At 40.6% G+C, this 20,759-nt stretch overlaps 2 protein-coding genes across 2 annotated transcripts in view; both read left to right on the top strand.

Annotated features, from left to right (window-relative positions):
• Nucleotides 1–20,759, top strand: part of TSPAN7 (tetraspanin 7) — a 316,558-nt gene that overhangs the window by 125,471 nt on the left and 170,328 nt on the right. The gene's annotated exons all lie outside the window — the stretch shown is intronic.
• The window catches only part of OTC (ornithine transcarbamylase), a 79,189-nt gene that overhangs the window by 20,466 nt on the left and 37,964 nt on the right, over nt 1–20,759 (top strand). Inside the window, exon 4 of the mRNA XM_007523215.3 lies at nt 5,133–5,220. Within this exon, the coding sequence (XP_007523277.1) occupies nt 5,133–5,220 (88 nt within the window). The remainder of the gene's footprint in view (nt 1–5,132; nt 5,221–20,759) is intronic.

Genomic DNA, 20,759 nt, shown 5'->3' with positions numbered 1-20,759 from the left:
AATCTGACTGCCCAAGTGGGCAAATGGATAAGATAGAGGAGTAGGCACCACGTATTAAAAGACATTAGGTGATTCTTCAAGTATTTCATCCTACTTATAAGCATCAGAGCTTCTAAGTCTTGGATGAAAGTAATAGCGACATGTGATTCTTGTTTGTAATGATCATGAACAAGGTTCATCAAATACATAACAAAATGCAGTTCAGAGAGACTAAATGATTTTCTAAATTCACTCAATTAATACACATAGTACCAGGACTCAGATCTCAAATTGCTGTTATTACTAATGCAGTTTCCTTTCTTCTTCGAGAGAAGGAAGGTGTGTGTGGGGGGGGAGGGAGATATGTAAGGTGTCATCTAATATTTAAGGAACTAGGAAGAAAACAGATGAAAATGTTTTGCTCTTTAAAGCTGGATCCTTTGAGAGCTCATGATGACGTCTGACATATACAGTGAGAGGGAAATGAATATTGCATAAACCAGGCACTAACACTCAAATTCTGCTTCCTGCCAAACCGGGCCTTTAAAAATTTTTTTAATTGGCATTTAGTTGTAATTAGCATGCAAAGATTTTTTTTTTCAGATAAAGGAGGAAAGAAAAAGAGGTAGAGAAAGGGAGGCACCACAGCAGTGCTCCACCAGTTGTGAGGTTTTCCATTTGCATGATTACTTGTGGGGTGGGGGTGGGGGTGGGGGTGGGGTTGGTGAACCCAGGTTCCTCCACTTGGCCAAGTGTGTGCTCTACCCCAGTGGGGTTCATTTCCCAGCTCCCAAACCTGGTCTTTTGTGAATAGGACAGAATAATTTGTTTTGATTCGTTGAACAATATATTTCATTTATCTTATTGTGACTTTTTTTTTTTTTAACAAGAGCATTACTCAGCTCTGGTTTATGGTGGTGCTGGAGATACCTAGCACCTTTGAACCTCAGGCATGAAAATCATTTGCATAACCATTAAGCTGTCTCCCTAACCTGCTTTGAGCTCTTAAGTGTTCTCTTAAGTCAAGAAAAGATTCGATTGATACATAGACATTTCTCAATTTTAAGGTTTTTTTTGTAGGTCTTTTTTTTTTTTTTTTTTTACATTTTTTTCCTTTATTGGGGGCTTAATGTTTTACAGTCGCCAGTAAATACAATAGTTTGTACATGCATAACATTTCTCAGTTTTCCACATAACAATACAGCCCCATTAGGTCCTCTGTCATCCTGTTCCAGGACCTGCACTCTCCCTCCCACCCCAGAGTCTTTTACTTTGGTGCAATACACCAATTTTAAGTTTTTTTTTAAATTATTATTTTTCTTTTTCACACCTCTTTCTGATATATGTTCTTAACATACAGCCTTGAAAACTAATGTCACAGGGAGTCGGGTGGTAGCGCAGCAGGTTAAGCGCATGTGGCGCAAAGCGCAAGGACCGGATCAAGTATCCCGGTTCGAGCCCCCAGCTCCCCACCTGCAGGGGAGTCGCTTCACAGGCGGTGAAGCAGGTCTGTCTCTCTTTCTTTCCCCCTCTCTGTCTTCCCCTCCTCTGTCCATTTCTCTCTGTCCTATCCAACAACGACGATAACAATAATAACTACAACAATAAAACAACAAGGGCAACAAAAGGGAATAAGTAAATAGAAAAAAATTTAAAAAAAAGAAAAAAAGAAAAGAAAACTGATGTTACCACAATGAAAATTTTAGGGCAAAAAAAAGGGAATAAGTAAATAGGGAAAAAAATTTAAAAAGAAAAAAAAAAGAAAACTGATGTTACCACAATGAAAATTTTAGAACTACATGAAAAAAAAAAGCATCATTTTTAGTAGTTTCATTTTCTACTACTTCCCTGTGTTCAGAGGTTGTAAGTCTGGCAGCAAATATCCCTGGAGAAGTGATTTTTCTTTGTTACCATCAGGGCATCACTACTTCAGGCAGACTTTTTTTTTTTTTTTTTTTTTTAAGATGGAAAGGGAGAGATAGAGAGGTAGAGGAGAGAGAGAAAGACAACACAGCACAGAAGCTTCCCAGGACTATGGGGGCCAAGCTGGAACCCAGGTCACATGCATAGCAGTTGGCACCCTCCTAGGTGAGCTTCCGAGTCAATACTCAATTTTTACCATTCGCATACAGTGAGGTAGTTAAGCCACTAGGAAAACCAGGAGTGAACATTTCATAAGCCTTTGGGTGTGGGCCCAGTGCCAAGTGCTCAACAGTAATTACATGGATTCTGTCACTTAATCCTCACTGTGACTCTATGAAGGGAAGGCTATTGAGGAAGAAGCAGAAAGGGGTTAAATAAAGGGCCCACAGGTAGTAAATGGCAGGCCCAGCCTTGGAAGCTCTGATTAAATGTATTATTAAGCAATTAATTTAATTCAGACATGTAACAGTCATGCTCATTTTAGTGAATGTTGTTTCCATTGGCGCCATTAAGCATTTTGTTAAGTGATGGTCTTCTATTTAGAAATGTTCTGGAGCCTGCAGAAAGTTGAAAACAATAAGAGCAAACACACAAGAAAAGGGAACATATGATCATTAAACCTCTTGGTTCGTCATTATCCTCCATAAGTACCCATGGGTCTGATTGCATGTGGCATCCTGCCAAACTTGACAGTAGGCAAATCAGTCAAAGTGATTAGCAGATCACTTCTATTGTGGAACTGGGCATCTTAACAGTTGTCCCTTGGCACAATTTCTTCATCAAAACCTATTCCTTTTGTGTTTAGAAACGAAAATAGGATGCAATTAAAGCTACCTACTACTGCCCCAGATCTGTGCCAGCTTCTAGGATGGGGTTGATACTTACAAGATGGTCCTGTGGTTTCCATCTCAAACTTAGGTTTCAGGGGAGAGTATACAATCCTCTAGCCATAAAAATTTCTCATGCAACACACACACACACACACACACACACACACACACACACACACACACACACTTGTCATCTCTGGGGGCTTTGCCTCCCCAGGCTGACTTATAGTCACCTGCAGACCTGCTCCACTGCTTGCAAGGTGGCCCCCCTGGTGGGGAGTAGGGGGCTCAAACTGCGATCCTTGAGCCAGTCCTGTGCTTTGCACTATGTGCACCACCACCACCACCACCTGCCCCCCCACCCCTGCCCCACAGGCTGACTTTTTCAGATAGAGAGAGAGAGACAGAGACGAAGACAGAGAGAGAAAACACCACAGCTCCAAAGTTTCCTCCGATGTAGTGCATGGCTCAAAATTGGACGGCACACGTAGCAAAGCAGGTGCAATATCCAGATGGGTTACTTTGCCAGCCTATGTGTAACATTTTTATTAAGGTGTAACATGCCTACCCCAAAGTGCACAAAGAAACACATAGTTTGATGAATTCTTTTTTTTTTAATATGGTCCAACTTTTCTTTTGCTTTTTTTAAATTAGTGATTTAATAATGTTTGGCAAGATTGTGGGATAGGAGGGGAACAATTTCATACAATTCCCACCACCAGAGATCTGTATCCCCTCCTCTCCATTGGAAGCTTTGTCTAAGTTGGAAAGGGCTGGGCTCGAACTTGGGTCAACTAGCAAATAAGGCACAATATCCAAGTGACTTATTTTCCCAGCCCTGGTACACGTCTTGCAAATTTTTAAAGAAATAAGGGTATTTGCCTATATAGCTATAAAGTCATTACCACACGTAACAAAATGATTAATATCATTTAGTACCAGTCTATATTCAAGTTATATTATTCTGACCATGTTATGGCTCCAGTGGGGGTGTTTCTTTGGTTCAGATTTTTCTCTCATGGGTCTATAACTCCTCATCTTCTCTACCCATTCACTCACCATGCAATCAATAAGTTCTTCTTACTCATGGGAAATAGATGGGCTTAGCAGATTGTAACAGTTGTATATTTTCCAACCAATAAATTAGGTATATTATATTAAGGAGGGAAAAAATTGCAAAAATTCCCTGGATGTTTCTATCTTGTCATTATACGTTCTCTGACACATTGTACACTCAACCTGCCTCAAATGAGATCATAAAGTTCTCATTGGAAGTCATTATTTCCCATAACTTGGCCTTAGTATGTATGACAATAAGACTCTGCTTGTATCCACAATGTTATCTGTGGCTTGGAGCAGACCCCTGTGTGTGTCCTCTTCCTCAGACCCATGGGATGTTGGGGCAGAAACCATGCTCATCTGCTCTGATGTCTGCATTAACTTTCCACTCCAAGGAAGCTTGGAAAAACAGCAAGGATCATATATGAGTGGTTGCTTAGCTCTGTCTTACTTGGTGGTTAAATGAAATAACAGAATGTTGCTTTGATTTTGTTGTCATCGTGACCTAAAACTGCCATTCTGATGCTTACTTTTTTCTTTTCTTTTCTTTTCTTTTCTTTTCTTTTCTTTTCTTTTCTTTTCTTTTCTTTTCTTTTCTTTCTTTCTTTTTGATGTTTATGTTATCTTCAAACCCTTCTTTTTTTAAAACTAAGGTTCAACATACATACAATGAAATGCATATATCTTAAGTATGGAGTGCTGAAAATACATATACCCACATGTAACTTTTAAACTCAACAAAGATATAAAACTTGTCACTCCCCTCAGAAGCTCACCAGTACTCCTTCCCTATGATCACCCTCTTCAGAAGCAGCTACTGTTATAATTTCTGCCACTGTATTTCCCTGTTGCTCCTTATAAGGTCCTATAAGTAAAACCATATAGTTTCTGTTCTCTTGTTCTAGCTCTATTAATCATTTAGTATGATGTTTGTGAGATTTATCCATGTTGGATGTAGTTTGCTCCTTTTTTATCACTGAACATGAACCCACTGTAATTCATGATTAGAATACTACAGTTTCTATTTCCATTACCATAGATGGACATCAATATATATTTTAAAGAATCAAAATTAGGTAAATCCCCCCCCAAGGGTTATGTCCTGTTGTTGCCAGGATCTGAATGAGAGGACAGAGAAAGGGGTAAACATTTGAAGGAGAGTTGAAGCTTGTACAGGAAATTTTACCTGTTGCCCTTGATTCTTGGTTTTACCTAGCCTGGGAACTCCCTACTAGTGAAGTTGAAGAGCCTTAAAAGTTTTTGACAGTTTAGCTGAGATCTACCATTGTTTTTTACATTAGTTCTTTTGTTTCAAATTTCTTCTATCCTTTCTTATTATAGGTTTTGCACTTCTGGGAGGACACCCTTGTTTTCTTACCACGCAAGATATTCATTTGGGTGTGAATGAAAGTCTCATGGACACATCTCGGTTTGTATATCTTCTTTACTAAACTTATTTCAGAATCTAACAGGCAGATTTCAAATATGAAAATACTGTTCTAAGTGATCATTTTCTCTGTTAGGGACCCTGATACTGTTTGGTTCTCTCTCTCTCCCTTTTCCCCTGCCATTCTAAGTATTTATCCCTCATCCTCTGACCTCTTTCTCTGAGCTAACATAATTTTTCTTAGTAATTTGAAGACATTTATGATTATAAAAATTAAAATTTAGAAAAAATCAGACATGATTCTGACATTATACAGTTGAATTAGTGGAGGTGCAGAGAAATTGGCATAGTCAGTGACTCAGAACTAATTAGAATTGAAACAAATAATATTAACAGCTGGCAATTAATTGAGCATTTATAATGTACCAGGTATTATTCTAACTTATTTAATTCTATTTTATTTTCAACGTATAGAAGATTTTAATTTTATTTATTTATTTATTTAAATTTCCTTATTGGGGAATGAATGTTTTACATTAATTCAAATGTAAATACAATAGGTTGTACATGCATAACATTTCTCACTTTTCCATATAACAATACAACCTCCACTAGGTCCTCTGTCATCCTTCTTGGACATGTATTCTCCCCAACCACCCACCCCAGTCTTTTACTTTGGTGCAATATGCCAATTCCATTTCAGGTTCTACTTGTGTTTTCTCTTCTGATCTTGTTTCTCAACTTCTGCCTGAGAGTGATATTATCCCATATTCATCCTTCTGTTTCTGACTTATTTCACTTAATATGAATTTTTCAAGGTCCATCCAAGATCGGCTGAAAATGGTGAAGTCACCATTTTTAATAGCTGAGTAGTATTCCATTGTGTATATATACCACAACTTGCTCAGCCACTCATCTGTTGTTGGACACTTGGGTTGCTTCCAGGTTTTGGCTATTACTAATTGTGCTGCTAAGAATATATGTGTATACAGATCTTTTTGGATGGGTGTGTTGAGTTCCTTAGGATATATTCACAGGAGAGGAATTGCAGGATCATAGGGTAGCTCCATTTCCAGCCTTGGGAGAGTTCTCCAGACTGTTCTCCACAGAGGCTGGACCAATTGACATTCCCACCAGCAGTGTAGGAGGGTTCCTTTGACCCCACACCCTCTCCAGCATTTGCTGCTGTTACCTTTTCTGATGTATGACATTCTCACAGGAATGAAGTGGTATCTCATTGTTGTCTTTATTTGCATTTCTCTGACAATCAGAGACTTGGAGCACTTTTTCATGTGTTTCTCGGCCTTTTGGATCTCTTCTGTGGTGAATATTCTATCCATGTCCTCTCCCCATTTTTGGATGGGGTTATTTGTTTTCTTGTTGTTGAGTTTGGCAAGCTCTTTATATATTTTGGTTATTAGCTTCTTGTCTGATATATGGCATTTAATGATCTCCCATTCTGTGAGGGGTCTCTTGTTTTGGGCAGTGGTTTTTTTTAGATATGCAGAAGCTTTTAAATTTGATTTAGTCCCATAGGTTTATGCTTGCCTTAGTCTTCTTTGCAGTTGGATTTGTTTCATTGAAGATGTCTTTAAAATTTATGTGGAAAAGAATTCTGCCAATATTTTCCTCTAAATATCTGATAGTTTGTGGTCTAACATCCAAGTCCTTGATCCACTTAGAATTTACTTTTGTGTTTGGTGAAATACAGTGGTTCAGTTTCATTCTTCTGCATCTTTCAACCCATTTTTCCCAACACCATTTGTTGAAGAGACTCTGCTTTCCCCATTTAATAGTCTGGGCACTTTTGTCAAAGATTAGATTTCCATAGGTGTGGACGCTTACTTCTGGGATCTCCATTCTCTTCCACTGGTCAGTGTGTCTATTCATGTTCCAGCACCAAGCAGTTTTGATGAGAATGGCACTATAATACAATTTGAGATCTGGGAGTGTGATGCCTCTGGTTCTGTTCTTTCTTCTCAAGATTGTTTTGGCAATTCTAGGTCTTTTATGGTTCCAGATAAACATTTGTAGCATTTGTTCTATTCTCCTAAAAATGTGCTTGGGATCTTGATGGGGATAGCATTAAATTTGTATGTGGTTCTGGGTAGTATATTCACTTTGATGATGTTAATTCTGCCAACCCATGAACATTGCGTATCTTTCTAATTCTTTGTGTCTTTTTCAATTTCCTTGAGTAGTGACTCATAATTTTCAGTATACAAGTCTTTCACTTCTTTGGTTAGGTTTATTCCTAGATATTTTATTGTTTTTGTTGCTATAGAAAAAGTAACTGATTTCTGGATTTCAATTTCTTCTAACTTACTGTTTGCATAGAGGAATGCCACTGACTTTTGAATGTTAATTTTGTAGCCTGACACCTTACTCTATTGCCTGATGATTTCCAAAAGTTTCTTGCTGGATTCCTTAGGTTTTTCTATGTATACTATCATGTCATCTGCAAATAGGGAGAGTTTGACTTCTCTTCCAATCTGTATGCCTTTAATTCCTTGCTCCTGCCTGATTGCTATGGCAAGAACTTCCAACACTATGTTGAATTGTAATGGTGATAGTGGACAGCCCTGTCTAGTACCTGATCTGAGGGGAAATGCTTCCAGTTTTTCACCATTGAGTATGATGTTGGCTATAGGTCTGCTATATATAGACTCCACTATCTTGAGGAATTTTCCATCTATTCCCATTTTTTGTAGTGGCACAAAGTGCAAGGACCAGCGTAAGGAATCCTGTTTGATCCCCCAGCTCCCCACCTGCAGGGGAGTCGCTTCACAGGCGGTGAAGCAGGTCTGCAGGTGTCTATCTTTCTCTCCCCCTCTCTGTCTTCCCCTCCGCTCTCTAGTTCTCTGTCCCCTGGAGTCAGCACAGGGCCTCCCTGCCGCTGCTCCAGATTCTGAGGGCAGTAGCAATGGAGACTCACAGTTGTATTTGGTGAGTCTCAGGGGAGTCCTCTCCTCCCTTCAGCTGTCCCCTTCTTGGTGAAACAGACTGGAAGTGGTGTCTCAACTGGTAAACTGCCAGACTGTTACCAGCCACTTAATCTCTCCCTAGGCTCCTCTCTAGCCAGGAGCCACACGTGTTTGCACTCACTGGTGATTTGGTGGGTTCCTGAACTAGTTCTAGTCCTGTCTTGTTGTGATCCAAGGTGGTCTCCTTTGGTATTCCTAGTTGACCCCGGAGAGGAGAGGAGAGAAGCACAGCTCCTGCTGCTCCGTAGCCCCGCCTCCAGAAATCCAACTTATTTAAGTCTCAGAACAACTCAAAGAGATTAGCATACGATGGTGAAATAGTGCAATTGGAGACATACTAACTACTATAACACAAAATTTCAATGACTTAATAATACACAACTGTCCGTGACTGGTAAGAGGGAAAGATCATTAACTTATTCAGGGATTCTGAATGACAGTGACTGCCACCTTCAGCATGTGGCCTTCTAGGTCACCCTGGGTATTAGTATCCAGTCAGTTGTTAAGCAAAGAGAGTATGGGGAAGGGATTTTATTTAAAGTCACATTAACAGAGAAGTGGCTAAACTGCTTCTACTCACATTCTGTTGGCAGTATTAGTACCTTTACCTGGAGGAAAATAGAGGTGGAAACAAAACAAAACAAAATGCCTAAATACTAAAATGTAGTAAAGACTTTAACACAGGTTCTTTCTCTCTCTCTGTCTCTCTCTCTCTCTTTATAAAAAGGAAACATTGAGGGAATCAGGTGGTAGTGCAGCAGGTTAAATGCAGATGGCACAAAGTGCAAGGACCGGCATAAGGAATCCAGTTTGAGCCCCCAGCTCCCCACCTCCAGGGGAGTCGCTTTACAGGCAGGTCTGCAGGTGTCTATCTTTCTCTCCCCCTCTCTGTCTTCCCCTCCTCTCTCCATTTCTCTCTGTTCTATCCAACAACGATGACATCAATAACAACAACAATAAAACAACAAGGGCAACAAAAGGGAATAAGTAAATATTTTTTAAAAATAAAAAAGGAAACATTGACAAGACCATAGGATAAGAGGGGTACAACTCCACACTATTCCCATCACCAGAACTCTGTATCCCATCCCCTCCCCTGATAGCTTTCCTATTCTTTATCCCTCTGGGAGTAGGGACCCAGGCTCATTATGGGGTGCAGAAGGTGGAAGGTCTGGCTTCTGTAATTGTTTCCCCACTGAACATGGGTGTTGGCAGGTCGATCCATACTCCCAGACAACACAGGCTCTCTTAACTCCTCAGGTAAGAGGTACACTCAGTTGAGCAAACATATTACCATTACAAAGACCAGGGTTTGAGCCCCCACTTCCCACCTGTAGGAGGGATGCTTCATGAGTGGTGAAGTAGGTCTGCAGGTCTCTCTCTCTCCCCTCTCAATTTCTCTCTACCCTGTCACATAAAAAGAAAAAGGACAAAAAAAAAAAAAAAAGGAAAAAAATGGCTGCCAGGATCGGTAGATTAGTAGTGCCAGCACTGATCCCCAGTGATAACCTGGATGGCAATTAAAAAAAAAAGAACTATAGATGCATATTCTCCTAACTATAACATTAGGAAATCTAGATAAATATCTTCTATGATAGAAGTTATTTTGCCTCAGTAGAGTAATCTAACCGGAAAGAAGAGGAGTTCCTGACTGATTCCCACAAATAACTTCAAATACAGATAAGATAAAGCTAAAATAATCAGAGAAATATTTATTTTTTTGGGGGGGAAGACAAAGAGAACAATATTTTCTTTCTTTCTTTCTTTCTTTCTTTCTTTCTTTCTTTCTTTCTTTCTTTCTTTTTAATATGTTCTTTTCAGTGCTTGCCCCCACACAAGCTTCACACCAGTTCTGTTTTTATTGTTATTATTTGAGCTTTACCACTTCAGGCCTACTTTTTTTTTCAGATAGAAGGGGGGGCAGGTGGTGGAGCACCTAGTTAAGCACACACATATCACCATGTGCAAGGACTTGGTTCAAGCCCCTGCTCCCCACCTGCAGGGGGAATGCTTCATGAGTGGTGAAGTAGGTCTGAGGTGTCTATTTTTCTCTCCTCCTTTTTACCTCCCCTCCCCTCTCAATTTCTCTCTATCTTGTCAAATAAAAATAGAAAAGGAAAAAACAAGAAAAAGAAAAAGGCTGCTGGAGTGGTGGATTTGTAGTGTAGGTACCTAGTGCCAGTGACAACCCTAGTGAAAAAAAATAATAATATGAGAGAAGAGGGAAAAAAAAGAAGAGAAAAGAAAAAGACTATAGTACCAAAGTTTCCTCCTATGTGGTAGGGAATAGGTTTGAACCTGGGTTGCACATAAGGCAAAACAAGTACTCTATCCATGTGAGCTTTCACCTGTCATCCACTGCAAGTTCTTATTTGGAAGAATCCTACACTGATCCTGATTAAAGAAAAAAAGCAATCTAGTCACAAGTTTCAACGTGATCAGGATCTTTTACTCTATATAACCAGTCCCATCACTACATATAATAGATGTATGGGGGGGGGGGGTCTGGGCAGTAGCACAGCGGGTTAAGCGCACATGGCGCCAAGTGTAAGGGCCGGCATAAAGGATCTCAGTTCGAGCCTGCAGCTCCCCACCTGTAGGGGAGTTGCTTTGCATGCAGTGAAGCAGGTCTGCAGGTGTATCTCCCCCGCACTGTCTTCCCCTCCTTTCTCGATTTCTCTCTGTCTAATGCAACAATAACAGCTGTGATAACAACTACAACAAGCGCAACAACAAGGGAAACAAAATGGGAAAAATGGCCTCCAGGAGCAGTGAATTCGTAATGCAGGCACCAAACCTTCCCCCCCCCCCCAAATGTATTGGATCCATGAATGTCCTTCTGATCATTCCATGTATCCAGAAGACAATGAATGAAAATAATAGCTACTCACAACAGAGGATGTACTATGGAACTCTAGAGCTATTATTTTGAAATCTTTGAAAAAAAAAAAAAACCTTACAAAGGAAATTTTACCAGTTCCGTTTTATAGATGACAAAACCATGATTTCAAGAATGGAGTTGAGCAGCTAAGTCAGTATTTGAATCACATTGGTTTTTATTTAACGGCATGCTCTCTTGATTACCAGTATTGCCTCCCCTATGCATTCCATGAGAGAGGCTGTGAAATAAGTTATAGAAAACATAGACTGTATGTCACAAGGTCTCCAAGACTATGCCCATGTCTTATGGATTCACCAAGAGGATTTGCAGGATATAGTACAGTCTATAGTCACAGTGACACTGTGATTTATAACAGTGGAATTATGCCAAGCAAAATCAACAAAGGACAAAGACACATGTGAAGTCCAACGGAAACCAAGTGTAAGTTCCCAAGAGGCCTCACAGTGAATTCACTCAGCACACACTTAATTTCCGAGTAACAAGTTATGATAACATGTGTGAAACTTTGCCAATCATGGAAGCTCAACTTAATGGGAACAGTAATGTAATAGTCTCTGCTGACCTGTACTCAAATTTCAGATTCCAAGTAAGAAAGCAGGTTTTCACTTTAAATCATAGTGTTTGTGAAAACTCTGTTTAGGTACTGTGAGCTATTCTTATCAATCCTGGGAAGAGTATCAAAAGGAAATCAAATCGATGTGACCTGATGCTATTCAAAGCTCAACATTGCAAACGTCTTTCAAAAGGCAATTATCAGTCCTACTAAGTCAACACTTTTATTTTTTATATTTAAACATTTTTATTATCTTTATTTATTTATTAGACTGAGACAACCAGAAATTGAGAGGGAAAAGGGAGATAGAGAGACAGACAGAGAGACACCTGCAGACTTGCTTCATCACTTGCAAAGCTTTCCCCCTGCAGGTGGGGACTGGGGGCTTGAATCTGAGTCCTTGCCCATTGTAACATGTGCACTCAAGCAGATATGCCACGGCCCCACCACAAGTTAACCCTTTTCTGTACCACTTGGAAGTCATAAGACTTGAGATGCACCTCAAACTTTGCCACTTAGCTGCCCTGCGTTCTTCACAGTTAAAACATTTGTCTGGATGTAGACTTCTTTTCTACGAAATGAGGGACTTTTGATTCTTAGAGCTCAATCAACATTATCCTCTCAAAGCTATGCAAATATATTAGATATAAAATGGTAACACTTAAACAGAGGTGTGTCTCAGTGTGAAGTATGTGTAGACAAATGAAGAATAATTCAGGTTGTGGTAGAGAGATTAATTTCAAGGCCTCTCAAAGTAGCTTGAGAATTGTATTGGAGAACTTGTTAAAATGCAGAATTCTGGGAGCTGGGCGCTAGCGCAGTGGGTTAAACGCAGATGGTTAAACGCAGATGGCGCAAAGCACAAGGACTGGTGTAAGCATCCCGGTTCAAGCCCCCGGCTCCCCCCCTTAGGGGAGTCACTTTACAAGTTGTGAAGCAGGTCTGCGGGTGTCTATCTTTCTCTCCCTCTCTGTCTTCCCCTATTCTCTCCATTTCTCTCTGACCTATCTAACAATAATGACATTAATAACAACAACAATAATAACTACAATAATAAAACAACAAGAGCAAGAAAAGGGGATAAATAAATAAACAATAAAAAATGAAAAAATGCAGAGTTCTAGGGAGTTGGGTGGTAGCGTGTTGGTATCTTCTAATTCTGCTTTTAAAAACCCCTTCTGTTTCATTTGGTTTAAATCCCCCCTGCTTAACACTGCATTCTATTTACATAACCACTGCCATCTATTTACATAACCACTGCCATCTATTTACATAAATCACTTTTACATTTACATAAAGCACCACCTTCCCTCCAGGGCATTGGTAGTTTAGTGGTAGAATTCTCACCTGCTCCACCCCCTCTCCTTGTCACACCCTGATCCTCTCCTTGTCACACCCTGATTTTCACCAGTCACTTTTCTCTCCACCCTCTCTTCGTCACATCCTGTTCACACCCTACTTGGGAAGTATATATAAAGACAACATTGTTCGTTTTAGTTAGTTGTTAGTTTAGTCTAGCTTGGTATAGATTGCGCTGCGTCCTGCATGAATAAAGAGATACTGCGTACAGCTCAACCATGAGTCCCTGGTCGTCTGTCTCCCGTCAGTGAAGCTCAGCCCGACAGTAGCGCAGTGGGTTAAGTGCACGTGGCGCAAAGCCCAAGGACCAGCGTAAGGATCCCAGTTTGAGCCCCCGGCTCCCCACCTGCAGGGGAGTCACTTCACAGGAGATGAAGCAGGTCTGCAAGTGTATTTCTCCCCCTCTCTGTCTTCCCCTCCTCTCTCCATTTCTCTCTGTCCTATCTAACAACAATGACATCAATAACAACAACAATAATAACTACAACAACAATAAAAAACAAGGGCAACAAAAGGGAAAATAAATAAATTAATTTAAAAAAATTCAGAATTCTGAGAGCTGGGAAATAGCTCATCCAGTAGAAGCTGGTAATATGCCCACTTGGCCGGTTGCGACCACCCCGCTCTTTAGAACTTGTACATAAACCCCAGATTTAGACCCACACACCTCATGGGAGCACCATGGATGGCAACTGGATGTGCTCTGTGGATGGTAGAGCAGTGTTGTTTTCTCTCTCTCTCTCTCTTCCTCTCTGTCTTTCTCTCTCTCTTTGTCCCTCCCTCAGGAAGGAAGGAAGGAACGAAGGAAGGAAGGAAATAAGTTGGGCCTGGGAGACTGCTCAGTCGTATAGCACATGTGCAAAGCTCTGGGTTCACTATTTGGCACCACATGATGTTCATAAATGCAGAATTCTGGGCCCCCACAGTAAGAAATTCTAATTCCGCAGGTTGGGATTCAGAGATGGTGTCTTGGAATGTCCATTTTATATAAAGGTCCCCACTTTGAGACACCCTGGTTGGGAGGTTGTGCAGTAATCCTGGGCTAGGATGACCAGCCTAAAGATCCTTTCACTAGGGGCTCGGGCGGTAGCTCAGCAGGTTAAATACACGTGGCATGAAGCGTGAGGACTGAGTAAGGATCCCTGTTCGAGCCCCCAGCTCCCCACCTGCTGGGGGGTCACTTCACAGGTGGTGAAGCAGGTCTGCAGATGTCTGTCTTTCTCTACCCTTCTCTGTCTTCCTCTGCTCTCTCCATTTTTCTCTGTCCTATCCAACAAAGATGACATCAATAACAACAACAATAATAACTATAACAATAAAAAAACAAGGGCAACAAAAGGGAAAATAAATAAATAAAAAAAGATCCTTACACTAGTGCAATAGTTAAGAGAATGGTAAGGAAGGGAAATATACTAAGATATTTGCATGGTTTTATGGTAACTGATTATGAATGGCAATCTTTTTTTTAAAATTTCTTTATTGCAGGACTAATGGTTTATAGTAGACAGTAAAATACAGTAGTTTGTACATGTATAACATTTCCCAGTTTTCTAAATAACAATACAACCCCCACTAGGTCCTCCTCTCCCATCATGTTCCAGGACCTAAACTCTTCCTCCATACACCCTGGAGTCTTTTACTTTGGTGCAATACACCAACTCCAGTCCAAGTTCTGCTTAATGTTTTCCCTTATGAAGGGCCATCTTAGCAGGTTCAGAAAAATGAAAGGAGTTTTTGTTTTGGGGAGAAGGTGTAAGGTTAAGTATTAGTGTCACACTGCACTAGAGGGTGACTCTCTAGGTACAAATATCCATAAGCCATTGGAGATAAAAGACCTTGGGGGAAATGGGGGCCAGGCGGTAGTATACCTGGTTACATGCTCACATTACAGTGTGCAAGGACTCAGGTTCAAGTCTCTAGTCCCCACCAGCAGAAGGAAAGATTTGTGAGTGGTGAAGCAGGGCTTCAGGTCTCTCTCTCTGTCTCTTTCCCTATCTCTTCCTCCCCTCTCAATTTCTGTCTGTCTCTATCCAGTAATAAATAAGTAAAAATATTTTTAAGGGGGTCTGACGGTAGTGCAATGGGTTAAGTGCACATGGTGCCTAACACAAGGACCAGAGTAAGGATCCTGGTTCAAACCCCAGGCTCCCCACCTGCAGGGGGGTCACTTCACAAGTGGTGAAGCGGGTCTGCAGGTGTCTATCTTTCTCTCCCCCTCTCTGTCTTCCCCTCCTCTCTCCATTTCTCTCTGTCCTATCTAACAATGACATCAATAACAACAACAATGATAACTACAACAATAAAACAAGGGCAACAAAAGGAAATAAATACTAAAATTTTTTTTTAAATTAATGACATAAACTCTGCCAATATGCAATTGCCTCCTTGCTTATTTTTTTTTTATATAAGTTAAAGTCTGTAAGATGTGAAAGAGATCAAATAGTTTTTAAATGACAGGGCTGACCCTTACACATCAAAAGACTAGTGTGTGCCTGCCACTCATTGAAGGTATTGTTCTCCTAGCCTGTTTGGCCACTTTGGGGACTGGTAGAATGAAAAAGTGGTCACCCATAGGTAAAGGAGAACCTGAGGGTGAATGCAGTGAGTGTGACAGCAGGAAAAGAAAGCAAAATGTAGCCAGCCTCCTGAAAGCCATTAAATGCAAGTTACAAAGTATCACTTAGTCAAATGATTTAATTATTCATTTATTCAAAAATATTTATCAAAAGCCTACTTTTTCTTCCAGGCGATGTTTTGGCACTGAAAACAAAATGCTGATCAAGGCAAATGAAATCCTTACTCAAGTGGAAATTATACTCTAGAGGGAAGAGGATTTCACTAGACAAACAAAACATGAATAGAATAGCAGTTGAAAAAAAGTGCTGTGATAAAATTAAAGCAAAAGGTGATCTGAGGCTTAGGTGGGGGCGGCTTTAGAGTGTGTGGTTAGGGAAGTCCTGTCCAAAGACGTGACAGTTAACTTGAGAACTCAGGTAGGCAAAGGTGTGAGAAGCATATCATAGACAGAAATGATCGCTGGTGCAAACATTTAAGGCAAAAACAAACTCTATGCATTCAAGCACAGAAGGAAAGTCAGTATTCTTTTTAGTTTTTGGTGCTGGAACTTTGCTCCTGTGTGATTCCACCACTCCAGTGGACTCTATTTTCCCCTTTAATCTTCCTTCAAGAGAAGGAGAGAGAAAAAGAGGAGAGACACCACTACACTGCCTCACTGTTAATAAAGCTTCCCATGGCGTCATGCATGGTGCCCCTATGTGGTGCAGGGGCACTGTACCCAGCTTCTCATGCATGGCAAAGTATGCACTTTATTGCATGAGATATCTCTTTGCCCCCAGCAACGTTTTAAAAACCTGCAAACATTTAACGCGCGCACACACACACACACACACACACACACACACACACACATACACACACAACCAGAGCACTGCTCAGCTCTAGTTTGTGGTGGTGGTGTGGGGATTGAACCTGAGACATTGGAGCCTCAGGCATGAGAGTCTCTATTTATATAACCATTATGCTATCTACCCCTGCCCTAAACTAAATATTTTTTTCAAAGTGTCTTTACAAGTTAGTCCCGTCTCAGCTACCAAAGAAAGGAAAAAAAAATCAGACCTGAGAGGAAGAAACGTAAATACACACTCAAAATAAAGTGCATTGCTCTTTCTTCTTCCTCTCCACTTTCACTCTGTCTTCCGCTCTGCCTTCCCCTCTTCCTCCTCCTCCTTCCTTTTTGATTATGCTAACAAAACCTGCCCATTCTTCAAAATAGTGTAGGCAAATTCTCCTTGGTTATGTCTGAATTGAGTATTGTATGATCGGAAGGTGCTGGGGGGGAGGGAGCATTGTGATAGGACTCTTGACTTATTTGAGAAGCTTGTGTGTCAAGGGTCCCCAACAATATTCCCCAGGTTAAATGATACCCTAGGATTCAGTACATGGTCATACTTACAGATGGGATTTATGACAAGAATAGATACAAAGCTTTATTTGCACAGGGAAGAAGTGTGTGAACTTTCTACCTGAGAAGTTGATGAGAGGTCCATTATCTTGGGTTTTCAATGGGGGCTGGTCTCATAAGCACCCTGTACCCAGCATGTACCAAAATTCCAGACTCCATAAAAGGAAAACAGGTATTTGGCACACAGTGTCTATACAGAAAAGTTAGACAGTGAAACATCTGAATTATTTCTAAAAATGGCAAAAACCTTTCCAAAGGCCCTATTCCTAGATTCCAGTCAAGGGCCATCTCGGGACCACTACTGGGTTGTCAGAAAAGTCATGACATATTTTTGCATAGAAAAATGTCATGACTTTTCCAATAACCCAATATGTTAATTCTTCTCCTCTTTCTCCTCCTCCTCCTCATTCTTCTTCTTCTTCTTTTTTTTTTTTTTTGTATGATTAGACTCTTTTCTGTCTTCTGGATTTAACTTGATGTTCTTTACTTACATTCTAAGAGGTAAGGAATGTGTCCCATGCCCATAGAGGATACCCTTCATATTTGAAATGTTTCCTTATTTGGTGTGAATGCCTTCAGAGTCAGGCTCCTGGATAGAATCAACCCTTGCTCACTTTCCTCTCTTAGTATATTCTCTTCTATCCCTGGGTACAGCAGAAAACATTATACATATATAATCAATTACATTTGCTTCAGATTTGTGGGTACTTTGGGGTTTTTCTCAGCTATTTCATGTCTTACTGGGTTTAAGAGTTGGCTATTCTATTTTTCTCCTTGCTCTGAGCTCACACTTTTAGATGTGACACTAGAAGTGGTACCTCTGCTTTTCTCACTGCTTCTTTGGAAGTTTAAAATTGGAAGGAACTTGCAACAGCAGAGGGACAATAGCTCTCTAGTTTCAAGGCTTTGTGTTTCTTCCATAATGACAGCTGTTCATGCCTAATGCTCGGAGTCCACTATTGAAAGGTGCATAATAGCTTCACAGTCATTTTCACTTTAATACAGTACTTAGTAGTGCAGCTTCAGGAACTACTTGTATGCAAGGCTCCATATAAAACCAAATAACATAACACCATTCTATTCTAATTACTTTCCCTATAGGTATCATTTACTTCTGGCAGTGATTGCTAAAATGTGTTCTGCCAATGCAAAAGTAGTAGAAAAAAATCAGCATAAACCTCTGTATTAGTTTCCTACAGCTACCATGCAAGTTGCCACAAATCTGTTGGCATAAGACAGTAGAAATTTATTTTCTCACAGTTCTGGAGGCTAGAAGTTCAAAATCAATGTCATGCTTGCCTCTTCCTCGCTTACAGGGCTCAACAATCCTTGGTATTCCTTGACTTCTAGCTGTGTCTTTCCAATCCTTGTCTCCATCTTCATATGGGATTCTTCTCTGTACTTTTTGTTTTTAGTCATAACCTCTTCTTCTGAGGGCATCAGTAATTGGATTTAAGGCTCATCTTGTGTGTGTGTGTGTGTGTGTGTGTGTGTGTGTGTGTGTGTGTGTGTGTGTGCATCTGTGTGATGAAGACCTCATTGCTTTCCTCCAAGATACCCACCATACCTCCTTACTCATGTGAGTTCAAAGCATCAAAGGGAAGCAGCAGAATGGAAGACATTGCCCTGACAGCTAGGTTTGGATGTAAAACACATTCAAGAACCTGTATAATTTCCTCTCACAACTATATTACAAACATATTTGTAGAAAAGATTTCTGGGGGGCACGTGGTGGTGCACCTGGCTGAACACACACATTACAATGTGCAGGGACCCAGGTTTGAGCCCCCCGTCCCCACCTGCAAAGGGAAAGCTTTGCGAGTGATGAAGCAGTGCTGCAGGTGTCTCTCTCCCTCTATATCACCCCCTTCCCTCTCTATTTCTGTCTGTCTCTATCCAATAAATCAATAAAGATAATACAAAAAATTTTTAAAAAGAAAAGATTTCTGTTGAGGTTAGGAGGTTGGAGTCAACTCTTGAAACTATCCACCTTATGAAGAGCCTTTCCCACTCCACTCCCTTCTACTACTCTGAGTCTGGGCATCCTTCTTAATTCCCCTACTTGAGACTTTAACTTGCTGGAGGCATCAACAAATCCATTTGGACTCTTCACTGTGTTTGTCTAACCTCTAATTTTTTCCAAATCATTTTATTAGGGAAATAATGATTTATAGGATAGTTGTTGTCACATGGGTATACTAAATTACTCCTCATGATAGGTATCTATACAGCATTTCCACCATCAGCTTAAGTCCTTTTCCATCACTGTGTCTACCTACCCCCTTCAACTTAAGTCCTCCTCCACCATCATGTACCTTGTCCTTTGACCTCTCTCAGCTCCCTCCCTCCTCAATCCCTCCAGAGTCCTTGGCTTGCTGCAACAGACTACACCTAATCCAAGTTTCACCTTGTGTTTTTCCCTTCTTTCCTTGATTTTTTTTTTTTTTTTTTTTGCTTCCAGGGTTATCACTGAGGCTTGGTGTCAAAACTATGAATCCACTGCTCCTGGTAGCCTTTTTTGTCATTTTTATTGGCTTGGACAGAGAGAAATTGAGAGAGGGGAGGAATATATATATGGAGAGAGAGAGAGAGAGAGGGAGAGAGAGAGAGAGAGAGAGAGAGAGAGGGGTAGAGGCATCTGTAGACCTGCTTTGCCTCTTGTGAAACATCCCTGCTGCAGGTGGGGAGCCGAAGGCTCAAACCCAGATCCTTGTGTAGGTCCTTGCACTTAGTACTATGTGTGCTTAACTGGATTTATCACCACTCGCCCCATTTCCTTGATTCTTAAGTTCCAACTATAAGTAATATCCAACTGGTATTCATCTCTCTCCTTCAAGCTTATCTCACTCATCATGATTCCTTTAAGCCAGAGATGGGAGCCTTTTTTTTCCTCCTTTTTCTGCCAAGGGCCATTTATATACTTAAAACATCATTTGGTGACCATACAAAATGATCAACTTAAAAATGATCGTTTACTAAATCTTGGGTCCTTCCTGTGGCTGCCTTGGTAGAACCAGATCAAATGATTTCATGAGTCATATCAGGAACACAGTCTAGATATTCCCCATCCCTGCTTTAAGTCTAGCTCTTAACCAATCCTGGCTATCTGCGGTTTCTTCTCAGCTTACACTGACCCAGTCAATCCACCAAGGTCATTCCAAGGAGGTCATTCTGGGTATCATTCATCCACCCATTTATCTCTGAGATCTTCTAAGCTAGAAACTGCTATCTAAATAAAAATAACCTGGTCATTATAGAAATGTTCACGAATAAGTCATTTAGGATAATTTTATTCACCACTCCTAAGCTTCTTCCAACAACAGGCTATTTACAGGAGCCCATCTAGGTTTACTGAAGGTCATATCTTTCTTCATCATTGTTCTTATAGTGCTGTAACTAAAAATATAAGTGGATAGGGTATCAGAGTGCTGGAATATTCTCCTTCCCAGAGGGAAGTTCAGCCAGAAAGTTTATTTCTTGACCAGTTTGCACTGCGGATAAAGTCTATGTCTCCTCTAGGAACTTGGCCTGCTTCAATAAAATAATGAACATGAAAAACATCCATTTTAAACAACTCCAACAACTTTCCCAAAAAAGCCAGTATGCAGTTAACACTATATCCCACTCTTAGCCACTCATCTATTTAAAATTTATTCATTAATTCATTTATTTACTTATTTTGACAGGACAGAGGGAAATTGAGAGGGGAAGGGGAAATAGAGACAGAGCAAGAGAGACACCTGCAGCACTGCTTCATAGCTCGTGAAACTGCTCCCTCTGCAGGTGGAAACGGGGAACTTG

The sequence above is a fragment of the Erinaceus europaeus genome, chromosome X, assembly GCF_950295315.1.
Source record: "Erinaceus europaeus chromosome X, mEriEur2.1, whole genome shotgun sequence".
In the NCBI taxonomy this organism is placed as follows: Eukaryota; Metazoa; Chordata; class Mammalia; order Eulipotyphla; family Erinaceidae; genus Erinaceus; species Erinaceus europaeus.
The sequence above is the reverse complement of the archived record's forward strand: the minus strand, read 5'-3'. Positions and strand labels throughout refer to the sequence as shown.